This window comes from Schistocerca piceifrons, chromosome 4 (assembly GCF_021461385.2).
Source record: "Schistocerca piceifrons isolate TAMUIC-IGC-003096 chromosome 4, iqSchPice1.1, whole genome shotgun sequence".
NCBI classification, from domain to species: domain Eukaryota; kingdom Metazoa; phylum Arthropoda; class Insecta; order Orthoptera; family Acrididae; genus Schistocerca; species Schistocerca piceifrons.
In genome coordinates this window covers 558,572,945-558,587,503 of record NC_060141.1, presented here as the reverse complement: position 1 = coordinate 558,587,503, position 14,559 = coordinate 558,572,945, and the positions used below count along the sequence as shown (strand labels likewise).

The 14,559-nt window shown below is 40.1% G+C and overlaps 1 protein-coding gene across 1 annotated transcript in view; it reads right to left on the bottom strand.

Moving 5' to 3' along the window:
* Positions 1–14,559, bottom strand: part of LOC124795152 (anaphase-promoting complex subunit 2) — a 118,443-nt gene that overhangs the window by 61,097 nt on the left and 42,787 nt on the right. Inside the window, exon 6 of the mRNA XM_047259040.1 lies at positions 4,224–4,449. Coding sequence (XP_047114996.1) covers positions 4,224–4,449 — 226 coding nt within the window. The remainder of the gene's footprint in view (positions 1–4,223; positions 4,450–14,559) is intronic.

Here is a 14,559-nt window from a genome sequence, read left to right as displayed (position 1 = left end):
CTGTATTGTGTGCTGAAGATGGCCCAATTCTGTAGTCATCATTTCTGTCCAAACTTTTCAATCATTTTGATAATGCAGAGTAATTATGAATTTAAAGTTCAATTGGATAATAAGTACATGATGTAAAGACAATAACAGACAGTATCAAGTCTTTCTGGCTAGTTTCTTGCAGTGGTTCATCCACACCATAGTGGTGTCCCCTCTTAAGCCTTTCTGCTAGCATTGCAGTTACTTGTGTAAAACATTCTTAGACTTCTTGCCGCATCAATTCAGGTAAAACCTCAAGCTTTTGATGATTACCTCCATCGTCTTCATCAAAAGCAACTGATTGTCAAAACTAATGCTGTGGTGACCTTATACAGCCCGTAAACGGCTTCTGACTGGTTGGTAATTACATATTGCTGTCACAGCTGGTGTCAACTACTTCACTACCGCTCCTGTCATAGCGTAAACATTGTGAAAAAATCTCTGGTTTTTCTCTGCATTGAGAGCTCGCTTCCATGCACTGCTAAGATTACGTTTGCTGTCACAGTTGAAGATTTTCTCCCACATTCTTATTTATACAGCCTCTTTAATTACACAGTCTTATTATGTAGGAACCTGGGACAAACCATTTGTTTTGTAACACAGTATTGCTTGTGAGGCAGTGCTCAGTAACTGTAGATTTCTCCAGTTCTCGATTTTTAATATGCCACTGATGTTCTGCATAACAATCGGAAACAGTGCGTATAGACTGACCAATGCAATTGCTTCCACACTCACAAGGGATGTTTTAGATCCCAGAGATCCTGATGCCTAGATGTCCTTAACAGGGCATAGCATCTCCTATATCTTCTTAGGAGATTGGAAAATAGATCTTATAGCTCACCTTCCCGGGACTCAGCCTATTTTGCTGGATGTAACACTGCAGAAAGGAAGGAATGCAATTGGTAACTCATCGCATGAATGTTCAACATTCGCACTTTTCATTTTCTTTGAGAACACTGACTTTATATCACACAACCCATAGCCGTTCTTTCGGAATACATACAATGGATGATTAATTTTGGAATCCAAGTGGTCCTTGTCAGAAACAGTTTATGCTCTGTGTACCAGCATATTTAGAGCTGCTCTCTTCTGGACTGAATGGTGAAAGTGCTGGGTGCTAAGATATAAATCACTAGCTTGCAATACACTGAGTGGTCAAGATGTCCACTTGACTTTTGTTGTACCAAAACATCTAAAAATGGCAGCCTTCCCTCTTTCTCTGTCTAGACGGTGATCTGGATGTTTAGGTGCATACTGTTCATACACTCATGGAAGTGCTCAAGAGCTGCTGTGCCATGTGGCCAGACCATAAATTTGTTGTCAATATAATGTTAAAATGAAGATGGATGAAGGGGAGCCAAATTTAATGCAGTTACTTATCTTGTTGAGCTATTCAGAACTGTGACCCATCTTGAAGTGGTGTATAATGTTCCTCAGCTGAGAAAGGCTGGAAAAAACTAGCTGTGCTACATGTGTCAACAGGGTGCACAGAGGTAGCTAACTGTCTTATATCCATCAGGCATGTTCATCTCATTATGTCTGGCTATAACTACTAAATGCAAAAAAAAAATTCCTGAATGAATTATCTGTTCTGTATTGTCACTTCCGGTATATAAATTTGGTACCAAGTCTGCCCTAGCACACAGTTCCAGGAATGAGAGTACAAAAATAATCACGGCTTATACTAATCCTTTCAAACTTACAGCGGCACACACTCTCTTTGTAGCAGCCAGCTTAGGAAGTTAACACAGGACATGTTATCAAAAGAACCACAATTCATAATAGCTAATAAGCATTTTGTAAAAAGCATACGGTGGTTAATGGTTTTGAATGCTCACTCAACATGCCACTCAGTTGTTCACATTTAGTACTCTTGAAAGTTCACTGTTATGACTGCACAGCATGATACGTGGAATTTTTACCTTTCAAAAGAAAGTGTCAGTCCTCACTAATTCATCCCAAAGTTCCCAAGTACATCATCCATGGCAGATTACAAACTTTTATGGATCAATTCAAAAGAACTACTGCACAATCTTATAAAAAAAATGATGAGAGATTTGGGCTACTTGACCTCACATCACAAGAGCTGACCATTGACTCCTCAAGACTTATGTGGAAAATCCTCTAGTGATACCAAAGTGTGCAAAAGACTTCTTCTACAACTGGCTGAATAACATGGTAGTCTATCAGTGTTATATTTCAACTCATACAAACTGACAAGCTCCCCCTTTCGACCATTCCCAGTTCCAAAATCAATTTACACACAAAATGCAAATCAGTACATTAAAAAATAAAATAAATATAACCCCAGCTTTTCTCATATGAAGGGCTGAAGTAAACATCACATTACTAAAGGATCAAAAAGTGACTGCTTTACAGTCATTATCTTCCCCTATGTATGTGACTCATTCCAAGGTTTCACAATATGATTAATATGCTCACACACATTTATTTATTAACAATTTCAAGGATCCACAATTCACATTCACAGTTTGCATTCACTCATACAATAAATTGAGGTGACAAGAGTCATAGGATACCTCCTAACATCATGTTGGACCTCATTTTGCCTGGCATAGTGCAGCAACTCAAGATGGCATGGATTCATCAAGTTGTTGGAAGTCCTCTGTAGAAATATTGAGTCACACCGCCTCTACACCTGCCCATAATTGTGAAAATGTTGCCTGTGCAGGATTTTGTACATGAATTGACCTCTCGATTATGTCCTACAAGTGTTCGATGGGATTGATGTCGGGCAATCTGGGTGGCCAAATCACTTGCTCAAATTGTCTAGAATGTTCTTCAAACCAATTGTGAACAACTGTGGTATAGTGAGGTGACACATTGTCACCCATAAAAATTTCATCACTATTTGGGACCATAAAATCCATGAATGGCTGCAAATGGTCTCCAAGCAGCCGAACATAACTATTTCCCATCAATGATCAATTCAGTTGGACCACAGGATCCAGTCCATTCTATGTAAACACACCGTACACCATTAAGGAGCCACCAACAGCTTGCACAGGGCCCTACTGACAACTTCTGTGCTGACTGGAAACCCTACCATCAGCACTTACCAACTGAAATCAGGATTCATCTGATCAAGCCACGGCTTTCCAGTCACCTAGGGTCCAACCAAAATGGTCATGAGCCCAGGAGAAGTGCTGCAGATGATGTCATGTTGTTAGCAAAGCTGTTCGTGTTGGTCTTCTGCTGCCATAGCCCATTAACACCAAATTTTGCTGCACTGTCCTAACAGATAAGTTCGTCGTACATCCCACATTGATTTCTGAATTTATTTCGTGCAGTGTTGCTTGTCTGTTAGCACTGACAACTCTACACAAACACCACTGCTCTTGGTTGTTAAGTGAAGGACATCAGCCACTGCCTTGTCCATGACGAGAGGTAATGCCTGAAATTTGGCAGTCTCGGCACACTCTTGACACTGCAGATCTCAGAATATTGAATTCCCTAACAGTTTCCAAAATGGAATGTTCCAGTACCATTCTACATTCAATGTCTGTTAATTCCCGTCATGCGGCCATAATCACGTCAAACACCAACATACTGCTCTTTTATACTGTGTATATGTGATACTACTGCCATCTGCATTTCTGCACATCACTATCCCCTGGCTTTTGTTGCCTCAATCTACATCATATGAGAAGAATGGCATCTGATAAATGAAGTAATGGTGGTTGTCCGAAACTGGAACTATTACGTAAATTTTAGCTTTTCAATTAATTTGCTGTTTACTTAGTTATTTAATAATAAAGTATTTAGTGAAATCCTTCATTGACTTTTACACAAAACAAATTAAGATGTAAAGAAGTTATTTTTATGGAAAGTACTAAATTCTGTATTTTGTGTATTTCAGAAATTCGTTTAGATATTAAACCGAAATTCATACAGTCATTAATCACTGCCATTACATAAGGGCTGCACAAAGAAATGGGTTGGTAGAACTGTCTTTAATCACTCTCAGAGATGTACATAATATTTGGTATCTGTTAAGTACACGTGCAGTTTGGCTTGAGGAACTGGTCGACTCACATCTAACATACATTCTCCATATAATTTTCAAAAGCAGGTGATTGATTGTCTACCCTCATTATTTTTATATCATACTACTAAATTACTGATAAAATGTATGAAAATATTTAAATCTTATAACTAAGCAACACTCCACATACCGTACAGGCTGTGTTACAGTGTCCAACAGTACTCCTGAGGGGTCCAGTTGTCGAAGGGCACGAATAGCGGCAACATAAGCAGTCAGAATATCACCAGTATTGACACCAGGATGCAAGAGTCGAGTTTCCAGTGCTCTTTGTAGTCGTTGCACTAGGGTTTTGCGAAGATCTGTTTTTTGTAAACACACACGAAGATCTTCAACTGCTGGCTGTGAATCCGGATATTCTGTATGAGAAATGTACACAATTATTTGTATTATCTTCCTCCAAAGAAAGTTTATAACATGAACACCTGCATCTGTACAAACCAAGATACTAAAATAGAATTAGTATTTGTTAATTAATAATTAATAGTTAAATTGAAGAAATTTAATACTGCAAATTCAGGAATGAGTGTGTGTGTTGTATATGTTTTTAGAGTTTATGGGCACTCAATTACGAATTATAAGCATCGTTGCTGAAAGAGGAACAAATGTGTTTAAAATATCTAAAACATTAAAAAGGTGTAAAACACAAATTTACTGACAACTGCAATCACTCACATCCCTGTACACATTCACACTACTACACACACTGAATGTTGATGCTTTAGAACTTTTTTAAAATGTGGACAACACAAGAAGACAAAAGAAATGGATGAGCCAGACACCCAGAACATACACAAAAACTCCTCTCTCATATTTTAGGGAACAACTGAATGTTTAACAGAATCTAAACAGAGGGCAACTCTGCACGCAAATTACACTACCCAATTTTTTAAGTATAAAACACAGTCAATTAAAATCACACTATGATCTGTAGGTCATAGGCACCATGCATTGGAGGACCCTTTCATTGGAACAGAAGCTGGATGTAATGGGACTGTGTCCTGTATGCAGACACGCAAGAAGGACTATATCTCATCTATAATACTGAGATGAGGTATGTCGTGACTGCCTAACTTCACTAGCCATAGCACATTATCCATCACTTCCAACAATACTTCTTCCTGTTATACATGGCAATTAGGTGATAGCATGTAGGGGGACAACACATTGAATCATTTGATTATTGCTACATGCCTCCTCTGCCAACCCATCTGTTAATTCATTTTCCTCAATATTGAGCACATCCTTATTGCTGCTTTTTTGGTTACTAATAGGTTGCCTCTCGATATAAGTAACTAACAAAAGTGGTAAGTGTGTGCTTGGTCTTCATATAATGGTCACAGGTTTTCTCTGTTGTTATGTCACAAAGTTAAACCATTTTCTTGATTTCCTATGTGCTCTGGCACCCAACAAAATGATATCTCCTCCTCCTCCTCCAGCCTTTGTAGCCAGAAAAAGGTGTCTTGGATAGTTTGCACTAATTCATACTGCTAGGTACAGGCATTGTAGAGACTGAAAGGGACTTAGGGAAACAGAGAAGATGAGGAAATTTGCAGTCTGAATATGTCTGTCTATTTTAGCAGCCTCAAGATAACTTTTAGTTTTGCATCAGAAACATTAAATTCTTTAGAGAGACAGACCTCAAGGATACATTCAGAGAAAACCACAGAGAAGCCAAGAGAGTCCATCTGTTTACAACCAACTATGCAATTACAGTGCTCATTTAAAATTTCATAAAATGTCATATTAAAACCATATGCAGAAGTGCAGTCTGGCCTACACATCATTAAATCTTAAATTTCTCTGAGTCTCTTCAATAGCCAGGCTTACAATTAATTCAACCCTGGATTTAAGTGGTACTTGCCAAGTGTGTTCAGCTAATGTTCCACATGGATCCAAAATGACCATGTTGCTTGTGGATGATTTGAGAAAATTTGTTTCATAGTAGGACGCTTATGTGTTATGCTGGTGATGTGGGACAGTGAGGATCTTATACGCCTGATGCACTTGAGACGCAATACCACCAGATGGCAAGTGGTGGCTCCCTAGCCTCAAACACAGAGGCAGCTTATGGGGCTGGTCCTGTAAGAACCTGTGGCCAGACTGACACTCTCATGTTGTGCAGCATAAATGATGGCATGCAAATGGACTCATATGAGACTGTCCTGAATGTTTTGTCTGAAAATTACTTTGAGCAGACAGTTAAAGGAACAATGTGTGTAGGCAATGTCTCACACCTCCTATAATTAACAGACTTGAACTTTTCGTATCAGTTAATGTAGAAGAGGGACTCCATGATAGTAAAGCTGTGATAGCATTAATGACTATGAGTATCACATGGAATGTTAAAAATGGCATGAAAATTTAGCAAGAGTGACAGAGAGACTGCAGCATACCTAAGTATTCAATGTAAAATATGCAGCTCTGAAGACTAATATGTGGAGCAGAAACGGATAAAACTCAAAAGCATTGTACAGTGTGCCTCAGACAAGTAGCTGCTCAGCAAGGTTATGAGGGATGGAAAAGACCCATCGTGACTCAACAGATGTATTACAGAGCTGCTGCAAAAGCAAAGAGAGAGAGAGCTTCATCTCTAATTTAAGCAAAGTCAAAGCCTGGTAGACAAATAGAAGATGAATGAAGACATAATGAGTGTGAGGAGAGCAATGCAACAAGCATCGGTTTGAATATCGCATGCAACTGGAAGCACACCTCATCACCTATAATGTTACAGACATGGCGCATATTGCTTTTTGTGCATCATTGCCGACGTGTACCATCTATGTTTAAAACTGTGCTCTGATTCTCTTCCAGAAGATGTTAGTTACGGCAATCTCATTCATAAACTTGGTGAACATTTTGACACTCAGTTTCAGCTGCTGTGAGGTCCAAATTTGTTCATCTCAAGAAGCAGCCTGAAAAGACTTTAAAACTGTGGATTGCTGAACTTAGAGGCCTAACAAGACATTGCAGGTTCAATTGTTCTTATGGATTCAGCTACATTAGTCTTATGTTACATGATGCAATCACACAAACTGTGTCAGAAGTATCCATTCACACTGCTATTCTAAAATTGACAGATCCTGACCTGAAAAAAGTTTTGTCTATTGTGGAATCTCAAAGTATTGTGAACACAACTGAGATTGATTTTGAGGCTCTGAGTATTTCTCATGTTCAGACTGCATAAGACACTTAGTCTAAAGCTCATGTAAATGGGTGTCAGAATAAAAGTAAGTGCAAAGGTAAAAACTTTCATTCTCATGGTACACCTGCTGTACTACAGATCAGGATGAGGAAGCCTTGTCCTCAGTGCTTTTCATATCACAACAGAAAAGCTTGTCCTTGCTGATGCAAAGTGTTTCCAGTGTGGTAGGCAAGGTCACACCCCAACAGTCTATTTCCACAGTAGCCAGGGCAAGCTCCAGGCTGATACATGGCTACAGCAAAGCTAACAGGAAGTGCAGGTCATGTCAGCAGTGCCATTACTGCCAGCACAAATGAAGACTCATGATTCTGCATTGCGAAAACCTTCTGATACAGCACACGACAGACATACTTTTTGTCCATTTAAGAGTAGTTCACCAGACAATTAAATTTCAGTTAACCACATATGTATCTACTTTATTTACCAATAAAGACACACAATAAACGATCGGCAGCCCACAGCTACAGCAACCTGTTTTGTCTTCGTATAATGGAACACCAGTCCTTGAGTCACCAGCAACTTTTTGTAATGTTACCAAATGTGTTTCATTTTACATACTCAGTTCTAGGACCAGTGTCGACAATTTTAGTTTAGACTTGTTTGATTTGTCCGGCCTGTGCATGCAAGAAACAGTATTACAAATCAGAGTTTCAGTGCCTCATACTAATGTTTCACATATATGTAATATCTAAGGAAGGGTTCCCTTTGTGCGGTTTCACAAATGTCATGACACATTTCAACAGTTAAAGGACACATTATTACATCTTCGTCATTTGATTAATTTTGATCCAGCTGAGCCTGTTGAGTTAACTGTGGATTGCATCATCTTATGGGATTGGAGCTGTGCTCTCCCACATGACTGGTACACTTGATAGGTCCACAGCCTTTACCTCAGAAACTTTCAACAAACTGCAGTGCAATTACAGTCAACTTTATAAAGAGGTGCTCGCCATTATCCATGGTGTCCCACCAATTCTTGTAGGGTCAGAAGCAGTGCAAAAATTGCAACAATTGGCTCTGTGTGTGTCTAAATATCAGTACGAATTGTTGTGCAGGCCCACTGCCCAATATTTGGATGCTGACTTGTCTTGATTACCAGTCATTACTGACACAGCTTTTGATTCATATGTGGAAACATGTTATCAAAGCAGTATCCAGGATTTTGAAATTCTTTAAAATCCTCCTCTCAATTTTCAAGCATTGCTGCAGCAACTGCTTTCAACCCAGCACTTCATGTAGTTTTGCAATATGTGCACTATAGGCGGCTACATAGCTTGAAAGAAATTCCCGACCCAGTGGCACATCGCTACTTTTTGCATTGTCACATATTATTCACGCAGTCATGTGTTCTGCTTTTCTGTACAATGAATGATAATGCACTGCTTGTGACTCCTCACTCCATCCAGTGGGAAGTTTTGTCTTTGTTGCACCAAGGTCACTGCAGCGTAGTTCACATAAAGCAATTCACCCAACATCACTGCACTTGGCAGGGCATGGACATGCAGGATGACAAATGAACTCTCATTGTTATGTTTGTGTGGAACACCAGTAATCTCCATTGCAACGCTTTTTTGAGTTACAATGTCGATCCAGACTGTGGAAATGCATCCATATTGATTTCGTGGGTGCAATCTTGGTCATGCAATGCAGGAGACACATACAGAAAATTTTCTTTTGTTATCCCCATGACCACTACTGCTAGTACGGTATCACCTTTGATTCTATTTTTTGTCTTGAAGATCTTCCTAAGGAACTTGTCTCATATAATGAACTGCAATTTATGTCAGCTGAATTTCAACAGTTTTGTGCAGTCAATGGCACACCATCTAACTATTATTCATTTTCGCCCTCAGTCAAATGGTGAAGTTGAACGGTTCATTATTATTCGTTTTCGCCCTCAGTCAAATGGTGAAGTTGAATGGTTCATTTGAATGTTCAGATGTCACGTGAAGAAACTCCATTCCTCCCACTCATGGGAGCATGCCTTGAAGGTTTTCTTTCCTCTTTCCACTTCTTGACATCGGGAGTTACCAGCAGAATTATCATAGTCACCATCCCCATAACCAATTGCATCTTCTGCAGTTGCTGTGCAAACAATTCATTCCGGTACATCAGACAAAGTTTCAACTGCAGCATGAAGTCTACTTTAACTTTGTGGCAAGAAATAATGTTGGGAGTACGGTGTCATCATAGAAATCTTGGGACATTCATTTCACATCCTTCAATGTTCCACTGGGCTGCAACAGCATCACCAAAACCAACTGCAGCACTCTTATGTCAGTGATTCTGCTGCAGAATTTCTGCCCATAGATCCAGCACACCACTAGGGTTTACAACAACAGTCATCTCCACTTCTCTGCCTATCGTAGCTGGCACCGTCCAGTGTAGTGTCAGTCTAGATCGACATCATGCCTCCGCAGATGACAACGTTGCTGACATCTCCAATGTCTGAGCTCATATTGCTGCCTGAGCTCAATTTCCATGGAGGCATCGGCCCCCGGACAGCCATCATGTCACTCCAGCAGCTCCAATCGCTGTCAACCTGACCACAGTGTCTGCAACACTGGATGCAGGCACACACCATGTGGTCAGTTTTTGACTGGTGTTCCCAGTCACTCACAAGGTGGATATTGGGGGCTGATAGGAAGCTGCCATCAGCTGTCATTCCACTCTGTCTATGTCCACATTCAGGCCTTCCCTCCACCCCTGCCACCATCACGTGACACAGCACTACACAATATTGGTGTGGCGGTTAGGGGGAAGGGGAGGGGAAGGGGGATGGGAAGGAATGCGGTGGTGTCCAAAGAATGAGGTACCATGACAAAGTTAGTACTTCACAATGGAAGACACAGCTGCCAGACACAGCAACAAACAAGAGATGTCAACATACTCACACCTTCAAGACTTTCCAAATGCCAGTGCTGCTGAAGACCAACTTACTTCAGAGCAGAGTGCCACTCAGCCCACTCTGCAATTGTTTTCAAAGACAACAGCATCATCTCACTGCAGAGCCAGCAGCATGAGAGCTGTACCAGACAGAAGTATGTAGCAAAGTTTATAGTCAATTGTACTCTGAGAGAAGGGTCTATTATTCTGTATTGTACCAAGTGATATGTTGATGTTCAGTGATAGTAACAAATATACACAGGCAGTCCTGTGAACAAGGATTGTTTAAAATAGAAGTATTTCATTTAGTTCAAGTTATAATAAAGTGATCTAGTAGTCTGTGTGTGTTGTAGTATCCTCTTGACCTCTTTCAGAAGTAGTCTAAGAAACTATCATAATGCTGACAAATGTTTCTACATTCAGCACTACCTCTTTCTCCTACACACTTCTTGCAAAATGATCACAATGAGAAAATCAGAGACATTAGATGTCATACGGAGCTTCACTGGCACTCATTTTTCCCACACACCATTTGTGAATAGAACAGGACAGGGGGGAACAAGAATGTGGTATCAGACCATTTGTGAATAGAACAGGACAGGGGGGAACAAGAATGTGGTATCAGAAGTACCCTCCACCATACACAGTATGGTGGCTTGCAGAGTATGGATGTAGACATGATCTAGAGGTAAGTAGGTTTCACTGACCCACATACTGTGTACCAATAATCTAACTGTGATTTAAAGTAATCTGTATAAATCTGAGGCAGACAAGCCTTGCTTGCTGTTTAATATATGTAGCCAAGCCTTGCTTGCTGTTTAATATATGTAGCCAAGGCACTTTAAGATGTACAGTGCATCCAGGATCTTTGACTTCAGCTCCCTTACGTGGCACTATGACAACGAAGAATGTAATATGAAGCCCAGAAGCTTCACCAAATCATTAAACCACAGAATGGGGTCCCTTATTGGTAATTAGGGAAAATATGAGACCTGTTAAAAACACACACACACACACACACACACACACACACACACACAGTATCTGTAGAAAATTTAAAACCTATCTCTGCAGCCCACTTTTCCAACCACCTAAAACTAAGTGGCAAAAGAAAAGTTACTCATACACAGTTTGATTAGGAACAAAAAACTGCAAAATCATCCAAGAGTAAAAGAACTGCACAACTTGAAGATGTTACATTCTTTGTGGGTTTGGTAAAGAGAGTAACACTTAAAACACTTCCTTGATGGAAACTATTCTCTTTTCAAACTCTCAGAGAGAATTTCAACCACTTTTTGCCTAAAAGCATAACAATGGCCATATGAATACAAGCGCGTAGATCTATTGGTGTTTTTAGAACATTGTGTCTTCAAGTGACATACCTTTTCTATGTCAACAAATATTCCAACACAATACTGTCTATGTAAGTAAGCATATTTTACGGCATGCTCATGACACCACCCGAATCTGCAATCTACCATTGTAGTACTTGACTGAAAGGAGTACGTTAGTGAAAGTCTATGCCAGCTGTCTGCCATCAAGATCCCATCCCTGTGATTCAAACTGACATGCAGTCCCTCCTTAAAAACTCAGGTCCCTCACAAGGACTAACACCTCAATACATAGAACTCACCCTACTCAAACCATGTACCCCCACCTTTTACTTTCTTCCTAAGAATCACACAGCCAATCATCCTGGCCGTTCTATAGTTGCTGGCTTCAAAGCACCCTCCGAATGTATATCTGTCTTAGTTGATGAACACCTGCAATACATAGTACAAAGACTCCTGTCCTACACTAAAGATACCAATCATTAACTACATTGACAAACTGCCTATTGGCTTCTGTCTCGGGTTCTTTGGCCGACGTTCATCTAATGATTTTTCTGACATTTCGCCAGCACGAGTGGCTGGCATTGTCAAAGCTTCACCCTCCATTGCCAGTGGTGAACTGGAGCCGAGCTCGCGGCCGCAGACTATATGTACCTGGTGCGCCAACGTCCAAGGGCTTCTCCGCGGTCATTTCCAGTGCGGTTCTCCTCGTGCTACCTGCGACGGTCGTTCGCTGCAGTACGGGAAGCCAGGATCCGTTTACCTTAAGGCTTTCCTCTTTCTTGTTGAACCCGTTTGCATGTTTTTGTATTTCTACAGCTTCTCTGAACAAGTGCGTGTGATAGTGCTTCTCTACAGCCAGAACTTCCGTGTCAGCAAACTTTATTACGTGGTCGGTCTCATTCAGTGCGTGCTCTGCCACGGCCGATTTCTCCACCTGCCCCAACCTGCAATGTCGCTTATGCTCTTTGATCCTGGTGTTAATTGATCGTCCAGTCATTCCAACATAAACTTTTCCGCATGTGCATGGTATATGGTATATTCCCGACATTGCAAGTGGATCTCTTTTCTCCTTCGCCGATCTAAGACACTCTTCGATCTTCCTTGTCGGTTTGAAAATCGTTTTTATGCCATGTTTGCGCAATATAAGGCCGATGCTGTCTGCCACTCTGGGAATGTATGGCAGAAAGGCCGCACCCGACATTTCTTTTTCTGGTTCCTTACTTTGCCAAGTGTTTGGCTCTGTTACACTTCGAATATAATTTGTGGAGTACCCATTGCTCCTCAGAACAGTTTCCAGGTGTTGCATTTCTCGTTTGAGGTGTTCTGGCTCACATATTCATCCTGCTCTCATTACGAGTGTACTAATCACGCCTCTTTTCTGGATCGGGTGGTGGTTTGACAGTTTGTGCAGGTATCGGGCCATGCGTGTTGGTTTTCGATACACGCTGTGTCCCAGGTTTTCGCCGTCCCTTGTGACCAGCACGTCTAGAAATGGCAGTTTCTTGTCCTTTTGTACTTCTATGGTAAATGTTATGTCGGCATGGAGGCTGTTCAAGTGTCTTAGGAAGTCACCGAGCTGTTCTTCACCATGGCTCCACACCACGAAAGTATCATCGACGTACCTGTACCACACCTTAGGTTTGCAAGTCACCGAGTCCAGTGCCTGTGCTTCGAATTGTTCCATGAAGAAGTTGGCCACCACTGGACTGCAATGCAGGATGGTCAGCACAGTGATCCTGTTTCTTGTCATTGTCACAATGTGGCAAGACACACAAGCATTGTTTGGTGAGCTGCATTAAAACCAATTTGCATTTATTTACTTAATTTATTTTTGTGGTGGTGGTGTATGTTGTGGTATAAAGAAAGTGTATTTGTGTACATCAGAATATTTTTAACAGATTTATTCATCCTTTGTAATGGTTAGTAATCAGGGAAGTTTAGTTGGAAATTTATCATCACTTTAGTGTAAGCAAGTGAGAACCAGGAAGATGGAAGGGATGCTGAAAGCTACTGCTAACTTAGATGTTAAATTAGATACTACTAACACTAGTGTCAAAGCACAAGGGGATGAGCTACAGGCTAGGCTGGATATTATTAATATGAACATAAATGCTCAAGCTATTAAACTTGAAAAGGCTCTGGCTGAGACAAAAGAAGAGACCACTGCTAAATTAAATAATACAACAGATAATACAAATACTAATTTAAAATTAGAATTCAAGGCCGACTTACAAAAAACAACTAATCAAAATTCAGATGAACACACAACTGAATCAAGAAAGAAAAAGTTAGAAATAAATAATAAGATAGCCAAACTACAATTTGCTATTACAACTTTAACAGATGAGTTACATTTTAAGGAAATTAAACAGTATTACTTAGAAATGAAGTTAACGAACAATTTCAAGATGTAAATAAGGATTTAGAACGTATACAGATTTGAGGGGCATTACCATTTCATGTTCCACTTTTACAGCTTTGGAGGAGTGTAATGATTACTTAGTTGAACAAAATGTTCAGGCAAGTATTATGTTATTGGTTAATATAGCTATTTTATTTGAGGATGCTTGCAATACGTCTATTGGGAAAGATTATTTGCTTCCAATACACAGTTGCAATTGAACTTGTGGAACACCTATGTGTCAGAATTTTGTCAACAATTTCGAAATGTCTACATTAAGTTTGCTTGTCTAATAGCATTTGGTACTAATTTATATGATATCTACGATTTTCTTGTAAGATTAAGTGCAAATGATGTAGTGTTAACATTTAGTAAAGTGATTATTTACAAAAGAGATAAGAGTGAGCTTTACCTTAACTTTATGTTAAGTCAGATAGGGATACTTTAAATATTTTGGGAATATCAAACAGAGACAGAAAGGGGGATTTCACGTAGAACGTCAACAGCTTTGTGCCTATATTAAGCAAACCGAGGTATGTGTATAGATTGATGTATCCAGAAATGCATCTTGGGATATATTTTTCTATGGCACTGGTGCAGAGTGGTAATAGTTGTGTGCCATTGACCTTAGGCACGTTTCCTA